At 41.3% G+C, this 20,429-nt stretch overlaps 1 protein-coding gene across 2 annotated transcripts in view; it reads right to left on the bottom strand.

Annotated features, from left to right (window-relative positions):
- LOC124596242 (serpin B8-like) overlaps positions 1 to 20,429 on the bottom strand; it is a 211,746-nt gene that overhangs the window by 74,602 nt on the left and 116,715 nt on the right. For both annotated transcript variants that reach the window (XM_047135304.1, XM_047135305.1), the window contains exon 7: positions 19,548 to 19,692. In XM_047135304.1, the coding sequence (XP_046991260.1) occupies positions 19,548 to 19,692 (145 nt within the window). The remainder of the gene's footprint in view (positions 1 to 19,547; positions 19,693 to 20,429) is intronic.

The raw sequence follows: 20,429 nt of genomic DNA, 5'->3' as shown, positions 1-20,429 counted from the left end.
AAACTATTTATTGTCCATGTTTCACTTCCATACATGGCTACACTCCATACAAATACTCCCAGAAAAGACTTACTGACACTTAAATCTATACTCAATGTTAACAAATTTCTCTTCTTCAGAAACACTTTCCTTGCCATTGCCAGTCTACGTTTTATGTCCTCTGTACTTCGATCATCATCAGTCATTTTGCTCCCCAAATAGCAAAACTCCTTTACTACTTTAAGTGTCTCATTTCCTAATCTAATACCCTCATCATCATCCGATTTAATTCAACTACATTCCATTATCCTCGTTTTGCTTTTGTTGATGTTCATCTTATATCCTTCTTTCAAGACACTGTCCATTCCATTCAGCTGCTCTTCCAGGTCCTTTGCTGTCTCTGACAGAATTACAATGTCATCGGCGAACCTCAAAGTTTTAATTTCTTCTCCATGGATTTTAATTCCTACTCCGAATTTTTCTTTTGTTTCCTTTACTGCTTGCTCAATATACAGATTGAACAACATCGGGGAGAGGCTACAACCCTGTCTCACTCCCTTCCCAACCACTGCTTCCCTTTCATGTGACTCAACTCTTACAACTGCCATCTGGTTTCTGTAAAAATTGTAAATAGCCTTTCGCTCCCTGTATTTTACCCCTGCCACCTTCAGAATTTGAAACTGTGTATTCCAGTCAACATTGTCAAAAAAAAGCTTTATCTAAGTCTACAAATGCTAGAAATGTAGGTTTGTCTTTCCTTAATCTATTTTCTAAGATAAGTTGTAGGGTCAATATTGCCTCACGTGTTCCAACATTTCTATGGAATCCAAACTGATCTTCCTCGAGGTCGGCTTCTACCAGTTTTTCCATTTGTCTGGAAGAATTCGTGTTAGTATTTTGCAGCCATGGCTTATTATACTGATAGTTTGCTAATTTTCACTTCTGTCAACCCCTGCTTTCTTTGGGATTGGAATTATTATATTCTTCTTGAAGTCTGAGGGCATTTCAGCTGTCTCATACATCTTGCTCACCAGATGGTAGAGATTTGTCAGGACTGGCTCTCCCAAGGCTATCAGTAGTTCTAATGGAATGCTGTCTACTGCCGGGGCCTTGTTTCGACTCAGGTCTTTCAGTGCTCTGTCAAACTCTTCACGCAGTATCATATCTCCCATTTCATCTTCATCTACATCCTCTTCCATTTCCATAACATTGTCCTCAAGAACATCATCCTTGTACAGACCCTCTATGTACTCCTTCCACCTTTCTGCTTTCCCTTCTTTGCTCAGAACTGGGTTTCCATCTGAGCTCTTGATATTCATGCAAGTGGTTCGATTTTCTCCAAAGGTCTCTTTAATTTTCCTGTAAGCAGTATCTATCTTACCACTAGTGATATACACCTCTACATCCTTACATTTGTCATCTAGCCATCCCTGCTTAGCCATTTTGCACTTCCTGTCGATCTCATTTTTGAGACATTTTTATTCCTTTTTGCCTGCTTCATTTACTGCATTTTTGTATTTTCTCCTTTCATCAATTAAGTACAGTATCTCTTCTGTTACCCAAGGATTTCTACTAGCCCTTGTTTTTTTACCTACTTGATCCTCTGCTGCCTTCACTATTTCATCTCTCAAAGCTACCCATTCTTCTTCTACTGTATTTTTTTCCCCCCATTCTTCTCAATCATTCCCTAATGCTCTCTCTGAAACTCTACAACCTCTGGTTCTGTCAGTTTATCCAGGTTCCATCTCCTTAAATTCCCAACTTTTGGCAGTTTCTTTAGTTTTATTCTACAGTTCATAACCAATAGATTGAGGTCAGAGTCCACATCTGCCCTTGGAAATGTCTTACAATTTAAAACCTGGTTCCTGAATCTCTGTCTTACCATTATATCATCTATCTGAAACCTGTCAGTATCTCCAGGCTTCTTCCATGTATACAACCTTCTTTTACGATTCTTGAACCAAGTGTCAGCTATGATTATGTTATGCTCTGTGCAAAACTCTACCAGGCGGTTTCATCTTTCATTCCTCGCCCCCATTCCATATTCACCTATTATGTTTCCTTCTCTTCCTTTTCCTACTAATAAAAATTCCAGTCACCCATGACTATTAAATTTTCATCTCCCTTCACTATCTGTATAATTTCTTTTATCTCGTCATACATTTCATCAATCTCTTCGTCATCTGTGGAGCTAGTCGGCATATAAACTTGTACTAGTGTGGTAGGCGTGGGCTTTGTATCTATCTTGGCCACAATAATGCGTTCACTATGCTGTTTGTAGTAGCTTACCCACATTCGTATTTTTTTATTCATTACTAAAGCAACTCCTGCATTATGCCTATTTGGTTTTGTATTTATAACCTTGTATTCAACTGACCAGAAGTCTTGTTCCTCCTGCCACCAAACTTCACTAATTCCCACGATGTCTAACTTTAACCTATCCATTTCCCTTTTTAAATTTTCTAACCTACCTGCCCGATTAAGGGATCTGACATTCCACGCTCCGACCCGTAGAACGCCAGTTTTCTTTCTCCTGATAACAACGTCTTTCTGAGTAGTCCCCGCCTGGAGATCCGAATGGGGAACTATTTTACCTCAAGAATATTTTACCCAAGAGGACGTCATCATCATTTAACCATACAGTAAAGCTGCATGCCCTCAGGAAAAATTACGGCTGTAGTTTCCCCTTGCTGTCAGCCATTTGCAGTACCAGCACAGCTAGGCCGTTTTGGATAGTGTTACAAGGCCAGATCAGTCAATCATCCAGACTGTTGCCCTGCAACTACTGGAAAGGCTGCTGCCCCTCTTCAGAAACCACATGTTTGTCTGGCCTCCCAACAGATACCCCTCCGTTGTGGTTGCACCAACGGTACGGCTATCTCTATCGTTGAGGCACGCAAGCCTCTCCACCAATGGCTAGGTCCATGGATCATGGGGAGGGGGGGGGCCTAAGTTTCATAGAGCTACTTTATTGGGTCACTGTCAAATAACCATGTTTCATAGAGCTACATTATTTGACAGTGACCCATCATGGGAAAATTACTTTTGTACCTAAGTTTTACACATTTGTGAATGTAAAAATGAAACTGATTGTTCATAATGTAAATAATTTTTAATTTATTGGTCTCCTGCATGTATAAAATAATAAAGGCTTTTCATTAGAATCCACACTACTGTAGGAAGCTAAAATGCCCATGTCTTATTAGCCAATTTTTCATAATCAATAGTAACTCTTAAAAATATGCATTTTACAAAATTTAACTTAGGACAGCTTCGTGTTTCACAAAACAATTTATTTAAAATATATTTTTCATTTTCTGTTGATCATGTTTATTTATAACAATTTTTCTTTATTGTAAATTACAAGAAATCATAATTACAACAATACTGTAAAAAGCATGCACTGTCAATAATAAGGGTGAGCCCAAATGACATGCACAAATCACTTAACATTTTGTTGTTTTGTGCATGATGTCATTGGAGCATAGTGCTTCACATGTACTGGGGTGCATCACAGAGTTGTGTTGTTATGTTGTTCCGTTAATCTTTGCAATGTTGTTGTGCTGTTTGATTAAAGTTTTGTCTTAAAAAGCCTGGGTGTAACTTTAAAATTTTAAAAAGAGAAAAGGCACAGATACAATATACCATGCTGTCCCCTAAAGACATCTGACTGCAGAAAGTCTAAATTACAAAGTGGCACCAAAAAGAGCCATTCAGTATTATGACAACAATCATGTGTACATTATATTTTATACATGATATGGTTATAATAGAGGGAAACATTCCACGTAGGAAATATATATCTAAAAACAAAGATGATGTGACTTACCAAATGAAAGTGCTGGCAGGTCGACAGACACACAAACAAACACAAACATACACACAAAATTCAAGCTTTCGCAACAAACTGTTGCCTCATCAGGAAAGAGGGAAGGAGAGGGGAAGACGAAAGGAAGTGGGTTTTAAAGGAGAGGGTAAGGAGTCATTCCAATCCCGGGAGCGGAAAGACTTACCTTAGGGGGAAAAAAGGACAGGTATACACTCGCACACACGCACATATCCATCCACACATACAGACACAAGCAGACATATTTAAAGACAAAGAGTTTGGGCAGAGATGTCAGTCGAGGCAGAAGTGTAGAGGCAAAGAAGTTGTTGAAAGACAGGTGAGGTATGAGTGGCGGCAACTTGAAATTAGCGGAGATTGAGGCCTGGCGGATGACGAGAAGAGAGGATATACTGAAGGGCAAGTTCCCATCTCCGGAGTTCGGATAGGTTGGTGTTGGTGGGAAGTATCCAGATAACCCGGACGGTGTAACACTGTGCCAAGATGTGCTGGCCGTGCACCAAGGCATGTTTAGCCACAGGGTGATCCTCATTACCAACAAACACTGTCTGCCTGTGTCCATTCATGCGAATGGACAGTTTGTTGCTGGTCATTCCCACATAGAATGCGTCACAGTGTAGGCAGGTCAGTTGGTAGATCACGTGGGTGCTTTCACACGTGGCTCTGCCTTTGATCGTGTACACCTTCCGGGTTACAGGACTGGAGTAGGTGGTGGTGGGAGGGTGCATGGGACAGGTTTTACACCGGGGGCGGTTACAAGGGTAGGAGCCAGAGGGTAGGGAAGGTGGTTTGGGGATTTCATAGGGATGAACTAAGAGGTTACGAAGGTTAGGTGGACGGCGGAAAGACACTCTTGGTGGAGTGGGGAGGATTTCATGAAGGATGGATCTCATTTCTGGGCAGGATTTTAGGAAGTCGTATCCCTGCTGGAGAGCCACATTCAGAATCTGATCCAGTCCCGGAAAGTATCCTGTCACAAGTGGGGCACTTTTGTGGTTCTTCTGTGGGAGGTTCTGGGTTTGAGAGGATGAGGAAGTTGCTCTGGTTATTTGCTTCTGTACCAGGTCGGGAGGGTAGTTGCGGGATGCGAAAGCTGTTGTCAGGTTGTTGGTGTAATGCTTCAGGGATTCCGGACTGGAGCAGATTCGTTTGCCACGAAGACCTAGGCTGTAGGGAAGGGACCGTTTGATGTGGAATGGGTGGCAGCTGTCGTAATGGAGGTACTGTTGCTTGTTGGTGGGTTTGATGTGGACGGACGTGTGAAGCTGGCCATTGGACAGGTGGAGGTCAACATCAAGGAAAGTGGCATGGGATTTGGAGTAGGACCAGGTGAATCTGATGGAACCAAAGGAGTTGAGGTTGGAGAGGAAATTCTGGAGTTCTTCTTCACTGTGAGTCCAGATCATGAAGATGTCATCAATAAATCTGTACCAAACTTTGGGTTGGCAGGCCTGGGTAACCAAGAAGGCTTCCTCTAAGCGACCCATGAATAGGTTGGCGTACGAAGGGGCCATCCTGGTACCCATGGCTGTTCCCTTTAATTGCTGGTATGTCTGGCCTTCAAAAGTGAAGAAGTTGTGGGTCAGGATGAAGCTGGCTAAGGTAATGAGGAAAGAGGTTTTGGGTAGGGTGGCAGGTGATCGGCGTGAAAGGAAGTGCTCCATTGCAGCGAGGCCCTGGACGTGCGGGATATTTGTGTATAAGGAAGTGGCATCAATGGTTACAAGGATGGTTTCTGGGGGTAACGGATTGGGTAAGGATTCCAGGCGTTCGAGAAAGTGGTTGGTGTCTTTGATGAAGGATGGGAGACTGCACGTAATGGGTTGAAGGTGTTGATCTACACCTTCAACCCATTACGTGCAGTCTCCCATCCTTCATCAAAGACACCAACCACTTTCTCGAACGCCTGGAATCCTTACCCAATCCGTTACCCCCAGAAACCATCCTTGTAACCATTGATGCCACTTCCTTATACACAAATATCCCGCACGTCCAGGGCCTCGCTGCAATGGAGCACTTCCTTTCACGCCGATCACCTGCCACCCTACCCAAAACCTCTTTCCTCATTACCTTAGCCAGCTTCATCCTGACCCACAACTTCTTCACTTTTGAAGGCCAGACATACCAGCAATTAAAGGGAACAGCCATGGGTACCAGGATGGCCCCTTCGTACGCCAACCTATTCATGGGTCGCTTAGAGGAAGCCTTCTTGGTTACCCAGGCCTGCCAACCCAAAGTTTGGTACAGATTTATTGATGACATCTTCATGATCTGGACTCACAGTGAAGAAGAACTCCAGAATTTCCTCTCCAACCTCAACTCCTTTGGTTCCATCAGATTCACCTGGTCCTACTCCAAATCCCATGCCACTTTCCTTGATGTTGACCTCCACCTGTCCAATGGCCAGCTTCACACGTCCGTCCACATCAAACCCACCAACAAGCAACAGTACCTCCATTACGACAGCTGCCACCCATTCCACATCAAACGGTCCCTTCCCTACAGCCTAGGTCTTCGTGGCAAACGAATCTGCTCCAGTCCGGAATCCCTGAAGCATTACACCAACAACCTGACAACAGCTTTCGCATCCCGCAACTACCCTCCCGACCTGGTACAGAAGCAAATAACCAGAGCAACTTCCTCATCCTCTCAAACCCAGAACCTCCCACAGAAGAACCACAAAAGTGCCCCACTTGTGACAGGATACTTTCCGGGACTGGATCAGGTTCTGAATGTGGCTCTCCAGCAGGGATACGACTTCCTAAAATCCTGCCCAGAAATGAGATCCATCCTTCATGAAATCCTCCCCACTCCACCAAGAGTGTCTTTCCGCCGTCCACCTAACCTTCGTAACCTCTTAGTTCATCCCTATGAAATCCCCAAACCACCTTCCCTACCCTCTGGCTCCTACCCTTGTAACCGCCCCCGGTGTAAAACCTGTCCCATGCACCCTCCCACCACCACCTACTCCAGTCCTGTAACCCGGAAGGTGTACACGATCAAAGGCAGAGCCACGTGTGAAAGCACCCACGTGATCTACCAACTGACCTGCCTACACTGTGACGCATTCTATGTGGGAATGACCAGCAACAAACTGTCCATTCGCATGAATGGACACAGGCAGACAGTGTTTGTTGGTAATGAGGATCACCCTGTGGCTAAACATGCCTTGGTGCACGGCCAGCACATCTTGGCACAGTGTTACACCGTCCGGGTTATCTGGATACTTCCCACCAACACCAACCTATCCGAACTCCGGAGATGGAAACTTGCCCTTCAGTATATCCTCTCTTCTCGTCATCCGCCAGGCCTCAATCTCCGCTAATTTCAAGTTGCCGCCACTCATACCTCACCTGTCTTTCAACAACTTCTTTGCCTCTACACTTCTGCCTCGACTGACATCTCTGCCCAAACTCTTTGTCTTTAAATATGTCTGCTTGTGTCTGTATGTGTGGATGGATATGTGCGTGTGTGCGAGTGTATACCTGTCCTTTTTTCCCCCTAAGGTAAGTCTTTCCGCTCCCGGGATTGGAATGTCTCCTTACCCTCTCCTTTAAAACCCACTTCCTTTCGTCTTCCCCTCTCCTTCCCTCTTTCCTGATGAGGCAACAGTTTGTTGCGAAAGCTTGAATTTTGTGTGTATGTTTGTGTTTGTTTGTGTGTCGACCTGCCAGCACTTTCATTTGGTAAGTCACATCATCTTTGTTTTTAGATTTATATTTTATACATGATGATTACACCCGTGACTTGTGAGCAAAAATTTTTAATCTGCCATTGACAAAAATGCTTAAGCCAGAAGCAGTGCCACATGTAAAATACCAAGAAGTGCTCCCAGTTTAAGTGGTAATATGAGTGCAGCTGATGCAGTTGTTCCAAATATAGCAGACAAGTTGCAGGCAAAGAATACAATGAGAAGTGCCCTTAAGCATCTGGCTAATGTGATTCCCACCAAAAATGAAATATAGACTAGATAATAGCTACAGATCAGTGTGAGTTTGACAATAAACCAATCAGTGAACAGGCACAGAAGAATTAGTATGTAAGTCCACAGACTAATGGCCATGTGTGTGTGTGTGGGGGGGGGGGGGGGGGGGGGGGGGTGCATGCATGCATGCACAAACCTGAGCTATAGTGAGAACTGCCTACAACCTAAAGTGAGCAGCATCAGCAAAAATGTCAAAAGAAGCAAGTGCAGGAGAAAGTAACTAAAATACAGGGCGTTTCAAAAAGAAAGAGCAGATTTCAAACATTTATTTCTCAAAAACTACAAATGATAGAAACACAATTCAAACGTTTCTTGTCAGAGAAAGGTTCAAAGTTTTTCAATGGTCCGCGCAGAAGTTCCATGCAAATCCGCAGTGGCGCTGGCGTTTGTTTGTAGGAAAATGGCGACGACACCACAGGAACGATCATTTTGTGTGCTGCAATTTGCAAAGTTAGAGTCCATTGTTGGTGTGCAACGTGCATTCCGCCGTCAATTCAACAAACAGCCGCCTCGTCATAAGCAAATTTATGAGTGGCATCACAGATTCGTAGAAGATGGTTGCATCTGCAAGCGAAAAAGCACGGGTCGTCCACGCACATCGGATGAAAATGTCGAGCGTGTCCGTGCAGCTTACGAAAGGAGCCCTAGAAAATCCACGACACGGGCAAGTCACGAACTAAACATGTCTAAAACAACGGTATGGCGCGTTCTGAGTAAGCGTCTGCACATGAAGCCGTACAAACTGCAGTTATTGCAAGCATTGCGTCCTGACGACCACAACAAAAGGTTCGAATTTTCAACTGCAATTCTACAGGACATGGAAGAGGACAATTTTGCCGAACGATTAATTTTTTCAGATGAATCAACGTTTCACATTTCTGGTAAAGTTAATCGGCATAACGTACGAATTTGGGCGAGTGAAACTCCGAGGGACGTTATTCAACATGAAAGAGACTCACCAAAGGTTAACGTCTTTTGTGCAATTTCGGTAAACAAAGTTTATGGACCTTTCTTTTTCATGGAGAAAACTATCACAGGAACCATTTACCTGGACATGTTAGAAAACTGGCTATTTCCTCAACTTCAGGAAGATTCAAATCACTTCATCTTCATGCAAGATGGCGCCCCACCACACTTCTCTGAACCTGTACGACGGTACCTAAATAACACCATTCCAGGACGGTGGATTGGAAGAGCAGGAGCACAAGATCAATGTCATCGTCTGTGGCCTCCCAGGTCACCAGACCTTACTCCCTGCGATTTTTATTTGTGGGGGTACATAAAGGACTGTGTTTATGTCCCACCTATGCCCGCTACTCTTCAAGAGGTACGACATCGAATTGTTGCGGCCGTGAATTCGGTAACTAAAGACCAGTTGCGTCGTGTGTGGCAAGAAATGAGATACCGGTTTGATATTTGTCGTGTAACAAATGGTGCTCATATTGAGGTACAGTTTTGATATTTGTTGTGTAACATTTGGTACTCATATTGAGTGAAGGACCGTTGGAATTGTGTTTCTATCATTTGTAGTTTTTGAGAAATAAATGTTTGAAATCTGCTCTTTCTTTTTGAAACGCCCTGTATTAGGCAAGCTGTTTGCAAGAACGAAGATGAACTGCTTGTTGAGTGGAAATGAATGAGCAATATGGTAAAGAGAAGACTTTTCCAAAGTGGTTATACCTTGATCTGCATCAAGGAAGTGTTATTTGTTTTTTTTTTTTTAAGAAATCAAATTGGTTTCCTGATTCCAGAACTGTCCACACCAAAAAGATGGACATTACATTCTTTCAGATGCTTTCCTGGTGTGTTTACAAATGTTTTGCAGCTAATGAAAGTCCTGTCATCTGTTGCTCTTGGTGCAGCTCTCCCTGATTCTCTACCCTCGTGCAAGCCTCTTCATCTCTGAGTAACTACTGCAACCTACATCCTTCTGAATCTGCTTAGTATATTGAATTCTTGGCCTCCATCTACAATTTTTACCCTTCAGGCTTACTTCCAATACTAAATTGTGGATCTCTTGATGCCTCAGAATGTGTCCTACCAACTAATCCCCTCTTCTAGTCAAGTTGTGCCACAAATTCCTCTTTTCCCCGATTCTGTTCAGTACCTCCTCATTAATTACATGATCTTCCCATCTAATCTTGGGCATACTTCTGTAGCACCACATTTCAAAAGCTTCTATTCTCCTCTTGTGTAAACTGTTTATCGTCCATGTTTCACTTCCATACATGGCTGCACTCTATACAAATACTTTAGAAAATATTTCCTGACACTTAAATCTATACTCGATGTTAACAAATTTCTCTTCTTCTGAAATGTTTTCCTTGCCATTGTCAGTCTACATTTTATATCCTGTCTACTTAGACCATCATCAGCTATGTTGCTGCGCTAATAGCAAAACCCTGCTACTATTTTAAGTGTCTCATTGCCTAATCTAATTCCCTCAGCATCACCTGATTTAATTCGACTACATACCGTAATAATTGTTTTGCTTTTGTTTATGTTCATCTTATATCCTCCTTTCAAGACACTGTCCACTCCATTCAACTGTTCTTCCAAGTCCCTTGCTGTCTCTGACAGCATTACAATGTCATTGGCAAACCTCTTCTCTATGCATTTTAATTCCTACTCCAAATTTTTCTTTTGTTTCTTTTACTGCTTGCTCAATATACAGATTGAATAACATCAGGGACAGGCTACAACCCTGTCTCACTCCCTTCTCAACCACTGCTTCCCTTTCGTGCCCCTCGACTCTTATAACTGCCATCTGGTTTCTGTACAAATTTTAAATAGCCTATCACTCCCTGTATTTTATCCCCGCCACCTTCAGAATTTGAAAAAGAGCATTCCAGTCAATATTGTCAAAATCTTTGACTAAGTCTACAAATGCTATAAATGTAGGTTTGCCTTTCCTTAATCTATTTTCTAAGATAAGTCGTAGGGTCAGTATTGCCTCGCATGTTCCTACATTTCTACAGAATCCAAACTTATCTTCCCCGAGCTCGGCTTCTATCAGTTTTTCCATTCATCTGTAAAGAATCCATGTTAGTATTTTGCAACCGTGAGTTACTAAACTGATAGTTCAGTAATTTTCACACCTGTCAGCACGTACTTTCTCTGGAATTGGAATTATTATGAGGGTATTTCGCCTGTATCATACATCTTGCTCACCAGATACAAGAGTTTTGTCATGGCTGGCTGGCCCAAGGCTATCAGTAGTTCTAATGGAATGTTGTCTACTCCTGCCGGGGCCTTGCTTCAACTTAGGTCTTTCAGTGCTCTATCAAATTCTTGACTTCCCTTCCCATCTCATCTTCATCTATGTCTTCTTCCATTCCCATAACATTGCTCTCAAGTACATCACCCATGTATAGACCCTCTACATACTGCTTCCACTGTTCTGCTTTCCTTTCTTTGCTTAGGACTGGTTTTCCATCTGAGGTCTTGATATTCATACAGGTGGTTCTCTTTTCTCCAAAGGTCTCTTTTAATTTTCCTGTAGGCGGCATCTATCTTACCCCTTGTGATATATGCTTCTACGTCCTTACATTTGTCCTCTAGCCATTCCCACTTAGCCATTTTGCACTTCCTGTTGATCTCATTTGTGAGATGTTTGTATTCCTTTTCACCTGTTTCATTTACTGAATTTTTATACTTTCTCCTTTCATCATTTAAATTCAATATCTCTTGTGTTACCCAAGGATTTCTACTAGCCCTCGTCTTTTTACCAACTTGATCCTCAGCTGCCTTCACTATTTCATCTCTCAAAGTTACCCATTCTTCTTCTACTGTATTCCTTTCCATTGTTTTTGTCAACTGTTCCCTAATGCTCCCTCTGAAGCTCTCTACAACCTCTGGTTCTTTCAGTTTATCCAGGTCTCATCTACTTAATTTCCCACCTTTTTGCAGTTTCTTCAGTTTTAATCTATAGTTCATAACCAATAAATTGTGGTCAGAGTCCACATCTGCCCGTGGAAATGTCTTACAATTTGAAACCTGCTTCCTAAATCTCTGTCTATAATCAATTTGAAATCTTCTAGTATCCTCTGGTCTCTTCCATATATACAAGCCACTTTCATGATTCTTAAACCAAGTGTTAGTGATGATTAAGTTATGCTTTGCACAAAATTCTACCAGGTGGCTTCCTCTTTCATGCCTTAGCCCCAGTCCATATTCACCTACTACTTTGCCTTCTCTTCCATTTCCTACTATCGAATTCCAGTTCCCCCATAATTATTAAAGTTTTGTCTCCCTTAACTATCTGAATAATTTCTTTTATCTCATCATACACTCCTGGAAATGGAAAAAAGAACACATTGACACCGGTGTGTCAGACCCACCATACTTGCTCCGGACACTGCGAGAGGGCTGTACAAGCAATGATCACACGCACGGCACAGTGGACACACCAGGAACCGCGGTGTTGGCCGTCGAATGGCGCTAGTTGCGCAGCATTTGTGCACCGCCGCCGTCAGTGTCAGCCAGTTTGCCGTGGCATACGGAGCTCCATCGCAGTCTTTAACACTGGTAGCATGCCGCGACAGCGTGGACGTGAACCGTATGTGCAGTTGACGGACTTTGAGTGAGGGCATATAGTGGGCATGCGGGAAGGCGGGTGGACGTACCGCCGAATTGCTCAACACGTGGGGCGGGAGGTCTCCACAGAACATCGATGTTGTCGCCAGTGGTCGGCGGAAGGTGCACGTGCCCGTCGACCTGGGACCGGACCGCAGCGACGCACGGATGCACGCCAAGACCGTAGGATCCTACGCCGTGCCGTAGGGGACCGCACCGCCACTTCCCAGCAAATTAGGGACACTGTTGCTCCTGGGGTATCGGCGAGGACCATTCGCAACCGTCTCCATGAAGCTGGGCTACAGTCCCGCACACCGTTAGGCCGTCTTCCGCTCATGCCCCAACATCGTGCAGCCCGCCTCCAGTGGTGTCGCGACAGGCGTGAATGGAGGGACGAATGGAGACGTGTCGTCTTCAGCGATGAGAGTCGCTTCTGCCTTGGTGCCAATGATGGTCGTATGCGTGTTTGGCGCCGTGCAGGTGAGCGCCACAATCAGGACTACATACGACCGAGGCACACAGGGCCAACACCCGGCATCATGGTGTGGGGAGCGATCTCCTACACTGGCCGTACACCACTGGTGATCGTCGAGGGGACACTGAATAGTGCACGGTACATCCAAACCGTCATCGAACCCATCGTTCTACCATTCCTAGACCGGCAAGGGAACTTGCTGTTCCAACAGGACAATGCACGTCCGCATGTATCCCGTGCCACCCAACGTGCTCTAGAAGGTGTAAGTCAACTACCCTGGCCAGCAAGATCTCCGGATCTGTCCCCCATTGAGCATGTTTGGGACTGGATGAAGCGTCGTCTCACGCGGTCTGCACGTCCAGCACGAACGCTGGTCCAACTGAGGCGCCAGGTGGAAATGGCATGGCAAGCCGTTCCACAGGACTACATCCAGCATCTCTACGATCGTCTCCATGGGAGAATAGCAGCCTGCATTGCTGCGAAAGGTGGATATACACTGTACTAGTGCCGACATTGTGCATGCTCTGTTGCCTGTGTCTATGTGCCTGTGGTTCTGTCAGTGTGATCATGTGATGTATCTGACCCCAGGAATGTGTCAATAAAGTTTCCCCTTCCTGGGACAATGAATTCACGGTGTTCTTATTTCAATTTCCAGGAGTGTACATTTCTTCAATCTCTTCATTATCTGCAGAGCTAGTTGACATACAAACTTGCACTATTGTGGTAGGCATGGGCTTTGTGTCTACCTCTGCTACAATAATGCGTTCACTATGCTGCTATTCAGTGGTAGTTCGCCCAACATGAGTGAAGCACTGGAAATTATAGATTGTGAAAGAGAGCATATATGGTGAAAGAGAGCTGCAGGACATCAACTTACAGTTTATGCATGCACCAGAAGAATCTGCTGTGAAAGAGGGATTTGACTGCACTGCAGAAGGATTCCACTACCTATCTGGCTAAATCACATATCGTGCAATGAACTGTGATGATACACTGGGAACACTATTTAGTGATATTTTAAGTCCTCCTGTTACATAGGAGGAATATTTTGGTTGGGCTGAAGTCCTATCTAGTGGTGGGCTAACATTTCTGACAGACAACTGGTTATATAAAGTAACTCAGTTTGACCTTATTTTTAGTGAATTTGATAGTTCGAAGAGTATTTTGAAGAAAAAAAACATGAAAACAGTCTACACTGCAGTCTAAGAAAAATCTGCTGAATTTTCCCAGAAGTTATAAAGCTGTACATCAGAAATAGACTTCTCATCACTAATTCAAAGCAATTTTCAAGAGAGACTGAACTATGCTGTTACTACAAGTTATAGGAGAAATGTCAATAACTACTGATCTGTTTCACTGTTAACAGCTTTTTCCAAAATTTTTGAGAAGGTGATGTATTCTAGAATAGTATCTCACTGAGTAATAATAACATACTTAGCAAATCAAAGACTGGATTTCAGAGGAGTTTCTCTATTGAGAATACCATTTACATGTACACTCACTAAATTTTACAAGCATTAAATAACAAAATGGTATTTTCTGTGACCTATTTAAGACATTTGACTGTGTGATTCACAATACTCTCCTAGATAAACTGAAGTTTTGCCAACCAATGGATAAACTATGTCTAACCAAAAAATGGAGAAAGTTGTAACCAGTAATTTAACCAATGTATTCCAGGAACATTATTCCGACTGGGGAGAAATCATGCAAGGGGTTCCCCAAAGTTCAATCTTAGGTCTGCTATTTTTCTTCATATGTGTAAATGTTCTTCCATCTAATATGCAACAAGTAGAATTAGTCCTCTCTACGGAAGGCACTAGCACTGTAATCAACTCAAGCATACATACAACAACAGAAGAAATGGGAAACAAGGTTCTTAAAAGTATCACTGATTGGTTTTCTGCAAATGGTGTCACCCTCAATTTAAAAAACAGACAACGTACTCAGTTCTGCACATCTAGGGATATTACATCAAAGATAAATGTAACACATGGCAAGAAGATCATAAATAGGGTGGAAACTTCAAAATTCTTAGATGTCTATACCACTGAGAAGGAAAAAGAACATTTTGGAACTCCTAGAACAGTTTAGTTTAGTGACATTTGCACTTACAAATACTGCAAGTCTTGAAGAGAGACAAAACAGTAATCTGACATATTTTGAATATTTTTGTTCAGTAATTGGGTGTATACATGGACAAGTGAAGAAAGAAGCTTTTTCCAGGTGAAAATACACTTTTTCTCAGGTGGTGGAAATACACTTTCTCCTGGGTGAAAATACACTATGCTCTGGGTGAAAGTACATTTTTTCATGTTAAGTGACTATACTTTCCCTCTGAGCTGTGAAACTTACCAATCCTTCGAATGATGAATGTTTTATACACCAATATAGAACTTTCCAAAACCCTAGAAAACGAAACCTAGCAAAAAAAGCAATTTGTTGTGGAGAGATATTTGATGTGTGGAAACATGTATACTACATATTTTCATATCATGAAAGTATAAAAACAAATTCCACCAAATACAGCTCGGCAGCTTCAAAAGCACTGAAGTCAAGATTGTGCTGAATGATGTGTTTTTGTCAGCCAGTCACAGCTCATGTCGAGTGATCTCACCAGCCAGTTACAGCTGATATTCAGAGCATAAGATATGCGATGTAATCATACAATAGCAGCATCACTGTTCATGAACACACAAATAAGAAAAGTTAATTATTGAAATTCATATACAGTTGCTGTTGTTATTAACAGAATCACTTCAAAAGATGCAGTAGTGAACATTAGAGTTGTTTGGCACTTTCTTTGGAGAAGATGAGACAATTCACTGGAAAACTAAGCAGAAAAGAGGCAAACTGATATCGCCTTGATTGCAACATATCTCCCTGCATGCCAGAACACTTCGAATTTTCCATAAAACAGCCAATTACAAGTGAAATTGCTCAATAACTCACCTAACACTTTTTCTTGAATGATAATTACAATTACTGCAATCATTACTGCATAATTTTTAAACTATGAAAGAACTTAAATAAATATGAAAAACTAACCTTGAAGATTGGTCTTTTTTAGCATGTGTTATTCATTAATACATACCAAGCACAAATTTTCCAGTAAAATTTTAAGTAATGGCATAAATGGCTGATCTGTGCTGAAATTTTACCAAGTGGTTGGTCTTCGAAGTGTTAAGTTTTGAATGAAAGTCAAAAGCTCCATGACTTAAAACATTCATCACACATTATTACACACAACACAATTTATCTAGCATAACAAGAAATTTACTTTGAAAGTAATGCTTCTCAAACCACAATTTGCAATATTTTCCCATGACCTGTTAGAAATGTAAAGGGTGGGTTGTATTGGAATACAGCTGACAAATGGCAGGGCAGGGCAGCACAGTGAAGGAAATACTTCACGACACAGTGTGTGCACATACTGGGAGGCAGTTTCCATTGTTGTACACACTCCATGGGAGCACATGGCCTGTATGCCACCCGTCAGCTGCATGGCACTCATGCAAGAAACTGTAGTCCAGAAGCAGCAGGATGATGCAGGCACTTTGCTGTCCTGTCCTGCCCAACCCTGCCCTGCTCCCCAATTTGCACTGTTGTATTTACACCCATGAGCCACAAAAACCTGCATTGCTCTGCCCTGCCGTACCCTCCATTGGCTGTGTACTAATATGCACCAGGCCAAATAGTTGTGATGTCATGCCCATCGAAAGCAGTTTGTTGTTACAAAGTATTGCATAGTCTTTGTCCTAAGCCCTTTGACACATTATGCTGTCAGCAGACATTTGTGTGTGCACTGTGTTTTGTTGTTGTAAATGATGCATTTTCTTTCTAATTAAAATGTTATTTTGGTGTTAGTCTCTCATTTATGTTTTTTCTGCAGGACTATTCTGCAGTACTGTTAAAATATTATGTGGTGCTCATCCATGATCATCTTCTAGACATCTGTTTAAGGAGTTGTGAATTCTGACTAATGCCTCACAATGTATTTATTCCCACATAAAGTTTGCTGCAAATAATCCACTGCAGTTGAAAACGAACAATGATATACATAATTACAATACCAGAAGGAAAAATGGCATTCATTACTCCACATTAAGGTTGTCTCTAGCACAAAATGGGTGCACAATGCTGTAAATAAAATTTTTGAAAACTTACCCAGTGATATAAAATGTCTACAGAAAAGCAAATTTGATAACAAACTGAAAAAGTTTCTCCTTGACAACTCCTCCTGTTCTGCCGAATAATTTCTGTTATTATGATGGGTAAAAGGTGGTGGGTAGGAATTACGAAGTCACTTCTATACTCTAAAAAGTCTTATTAATGTTCAGCATGTAGCCATATTTACAAATTAATTTGCAATGTGAATGTAATATTACTCATTCCACATCATTACAATTTACCATGCAAATGATCCATGGAACACGAAACTAACTAACATGCAGTTCTGGAATATGATGTTGAAAATGCAAAAGGTGAAAATCCTGTGAGTGGCACTCTTCATCCACTACTAACATCTGAACATGTAAATCAACTATTTAAATCATTTTATGAAAACTTATTGCAGTTATAAGTAGTTATTTGTGTTGCTGCATTGACTGTTGCACCAGCCACTGCCTCACTTTGCTCCCTTAGTAACATGATTGTGCCTTCCAGCTATAGTCAATTTCAATTCAGCTCCTTTTAACGACTTTGGTCAATAACCAATATTAGACCAAAGAGTTTGCTGTCATGGAGGGAGTTACTAGAATTGTGAGTTAGATGCAGTTTTTTGTCAGTGAATTGCAATACTGATTACTAATGAAAAGTTATGTAAGTGAGAAGTGCGAAAACCATAAACAAATCAAGAATGTCAGAAAAGAGTTTTTATTATGTAAAGGTTATTTCTAATGTCACAAGAATGTAACTTGTTCCAAAAGAGCCATCTCATTACTAACTGCAGTGAAAAAGAATGATTTACTAGCTTGATCAACAATGTTGGACACCCTCAATTCATCGAGTTAAGTAGAATTAATACCATTAATATATTGTTAACTACTCAAAAAATTATTTTATTATTACTTGTAATAAACTTATTAACATTCTGGACTACAATACAATGTGTGAACTGAAAGTTTATCTTAGATCATATATGTGAGCAGGAACATTACACAACTATTATATGAAAGCTTGCTTACATGTTTCAAGAACTAAGTAATATAGGAATATACTACAAGCTCCTTCATGTCACTCCTGTAGGGCAGTGAAGATAAGGTTGTACTAACTACAGTGCTCACAGAAGTAGTTAAGTTGTTGTTATTCCTGCAATTCATGCATATTTGGAACAGAAAGAAACCTTTATTCGTTGTCAACTGGGTGTGCATGCTGCCATGCATGTTTCACTGGTTTGCAGAGCACAGATATAGAAGCAGTTGTAAATGGAGAGGAAAAGATGTATGAAGCTGAGGGTGGAGTATAAGAGAGAGAGGAGATAAGGTGATGGGGAGTTGGAGTGGGGAGAGAGAAAGATTGAGAATAGAATTTGAGGTGAGGAAATAAATTGCATGGAACACGCTATATACAGAAACAAGAAATATTCTACAGAATGAATATTGCAGGAGTGTCACTGCATAGACAACCAGCGATAACAACTTACAGACTTACATACTAGTTCTAAAAAGAAGTGAAATCTCAACAATACTTAGCAACTTATTCTGTATAACATTATCATGATCATACCGTCTGAGTTAAAAATTAAGAATATTATAGCCATTATTTCATTAACTGAAGGTTCAGTATAGTATAGTGTAAAGTCTAAATGATGTGAATTGTGTAACATATAGGAAAATGTAAGTTACTGCGGATGATTAGGAAAAACAAATCCATAAAGTTTGGATGCAGCATTAATAGTGTCCTGCTCAAAACAGTCATGTCATTGAAACATCTTGGCATAACATTGGAAAGTGATATGAAATGGATCAAGCACATGAGAACTGTGGTAGGGAAGGCGAATGGTCGGCTCCGATTTATAGGCAGAATTTTGGGATAGTGTGGTTCGTGTGTAAACCAGACTGTATATAGGACACTAGTGTGACCTATTCTTGAGTCTGCTGGAATGTTTGGGATCCATAGCATGTCAGATTAAAGGAAAATATTGAAGAACTTCAGAGGCGGGCTGCTAGACTTGTTACCAACAGGTTCAAACAACACACAAATGTTACAGAGATGCTTCAGGAACTCAAATGGGAATCCCTGGAGGGAGGACAAATGTTCTTTTCAAAGAACACATTTGAGAAAATTTAGAGAATTGGTATTCGAAGCTGACTGCAGAATGATTTTACTCCCACCAACATACATTTTGCATAAAGGCCATGAAGATAAGATAGGAGTAATTAGGGCTCATACAGAGGCATATCGAGAGTCATCTTTTTTTCCCTCTACTTGCACATGGAACTGGAAAGGAAATGACTAGTCACTGTCAGAGTACCATCCATCATGCACCGTACGGTGGCTTGCAGAGAATGTATGTAGATGTAGATGTATAATAATGTATTTTGAACAGACTAACAAATCAGCATTACTTGATGCATGCATTGTGTCATGCAAGACAACAAAATCTTTATACTTCATACTATCTCTGACAATCATTGACCATAATGCTCACTAGAGAATAAAAATAAATACAGGAATTTACATACCAGTTGCTGCTGCAGCTTCAGTGCCTTCCTCATTCACTTCTATGAAAGCTTTGTGTAAGACCTTGCTAACAACAAGGCCTGGTTTTGAGTCATTGATACCAGTAAAATCTGCATTATTTCCATCAAACATAGTCTTCATACCCAGCTGTAAGTTCAGAACAACAGCATTAAGGCTAGGAAGTTCTAGCTTTCAATAAGTTTTTTTATTTATTTTTTAATATAATGGTGGGCACAAAAAAATAAATCAGTACTATTGTGCTAGGAATTCTGATATCCCTTTCCACAATATATTTCATACTAAAAATTAATTAATTTGTTTGAAGACTAAGCAAAAATATTGGGTACTATGGCGTGGAAGAACATATTCTCATTGCAGTAACCAATTACAAGAACTTCACACGTCTTTTAGATATTGGGCAATGGCTGTTACACAAAAAGAAATATTACATAAACATCAATTACATAAATTGCAGTAGTTATTGATATTATTGCCAATGTGAGATTCCTAGGAAGGACTTAGTGATTATTTTAAAATAACAGAATTTAAGTAGAAACACACTGTCAATATTCAAATACAGTATTTTGCTTGAAGTTGTGGACAACCAGTACAGCTTGTAATTAAAAGTTCTCAGGTGGAGCCACCCCAAAATTTATATTAAAAAATTTTCTCAGTAATGTATTACAGAATTTAAATTACCAAAACACATTTTGCATATTTCCCACATAAATTTAATAAATGGTAGTCAGTTTTTTAGAATCGCTGACAAGTGACATCAAGCAATGTTTTTCGAACATGTAGTAGCTAGCCTTAAGGGTACAACTCAAAATGTGCTTAGCTCTATGTAACAGAGGTTTGGGGGCCTGAGTACTGCTCTTATGAGT

This window comes from Schistocerca americana, chromosome 2 (genome assembly GCF_021461395.2).
Source record: "Schistocerca americana isolate TAMUIC-IGC-003095 chromosome 2, iqSchAmer2.1, whole genome shotgun sequence".
NCBI lineage: Eukaryota > Metazoa > Arthropoda > Insecta > Orthoptera > Acrididae > Schistocerca > Schistocerca americana.
Note: the sequence above shows the minus strand (reverse complement) of the source record. Positions and strands in the feature narration are given on the sequence as shown.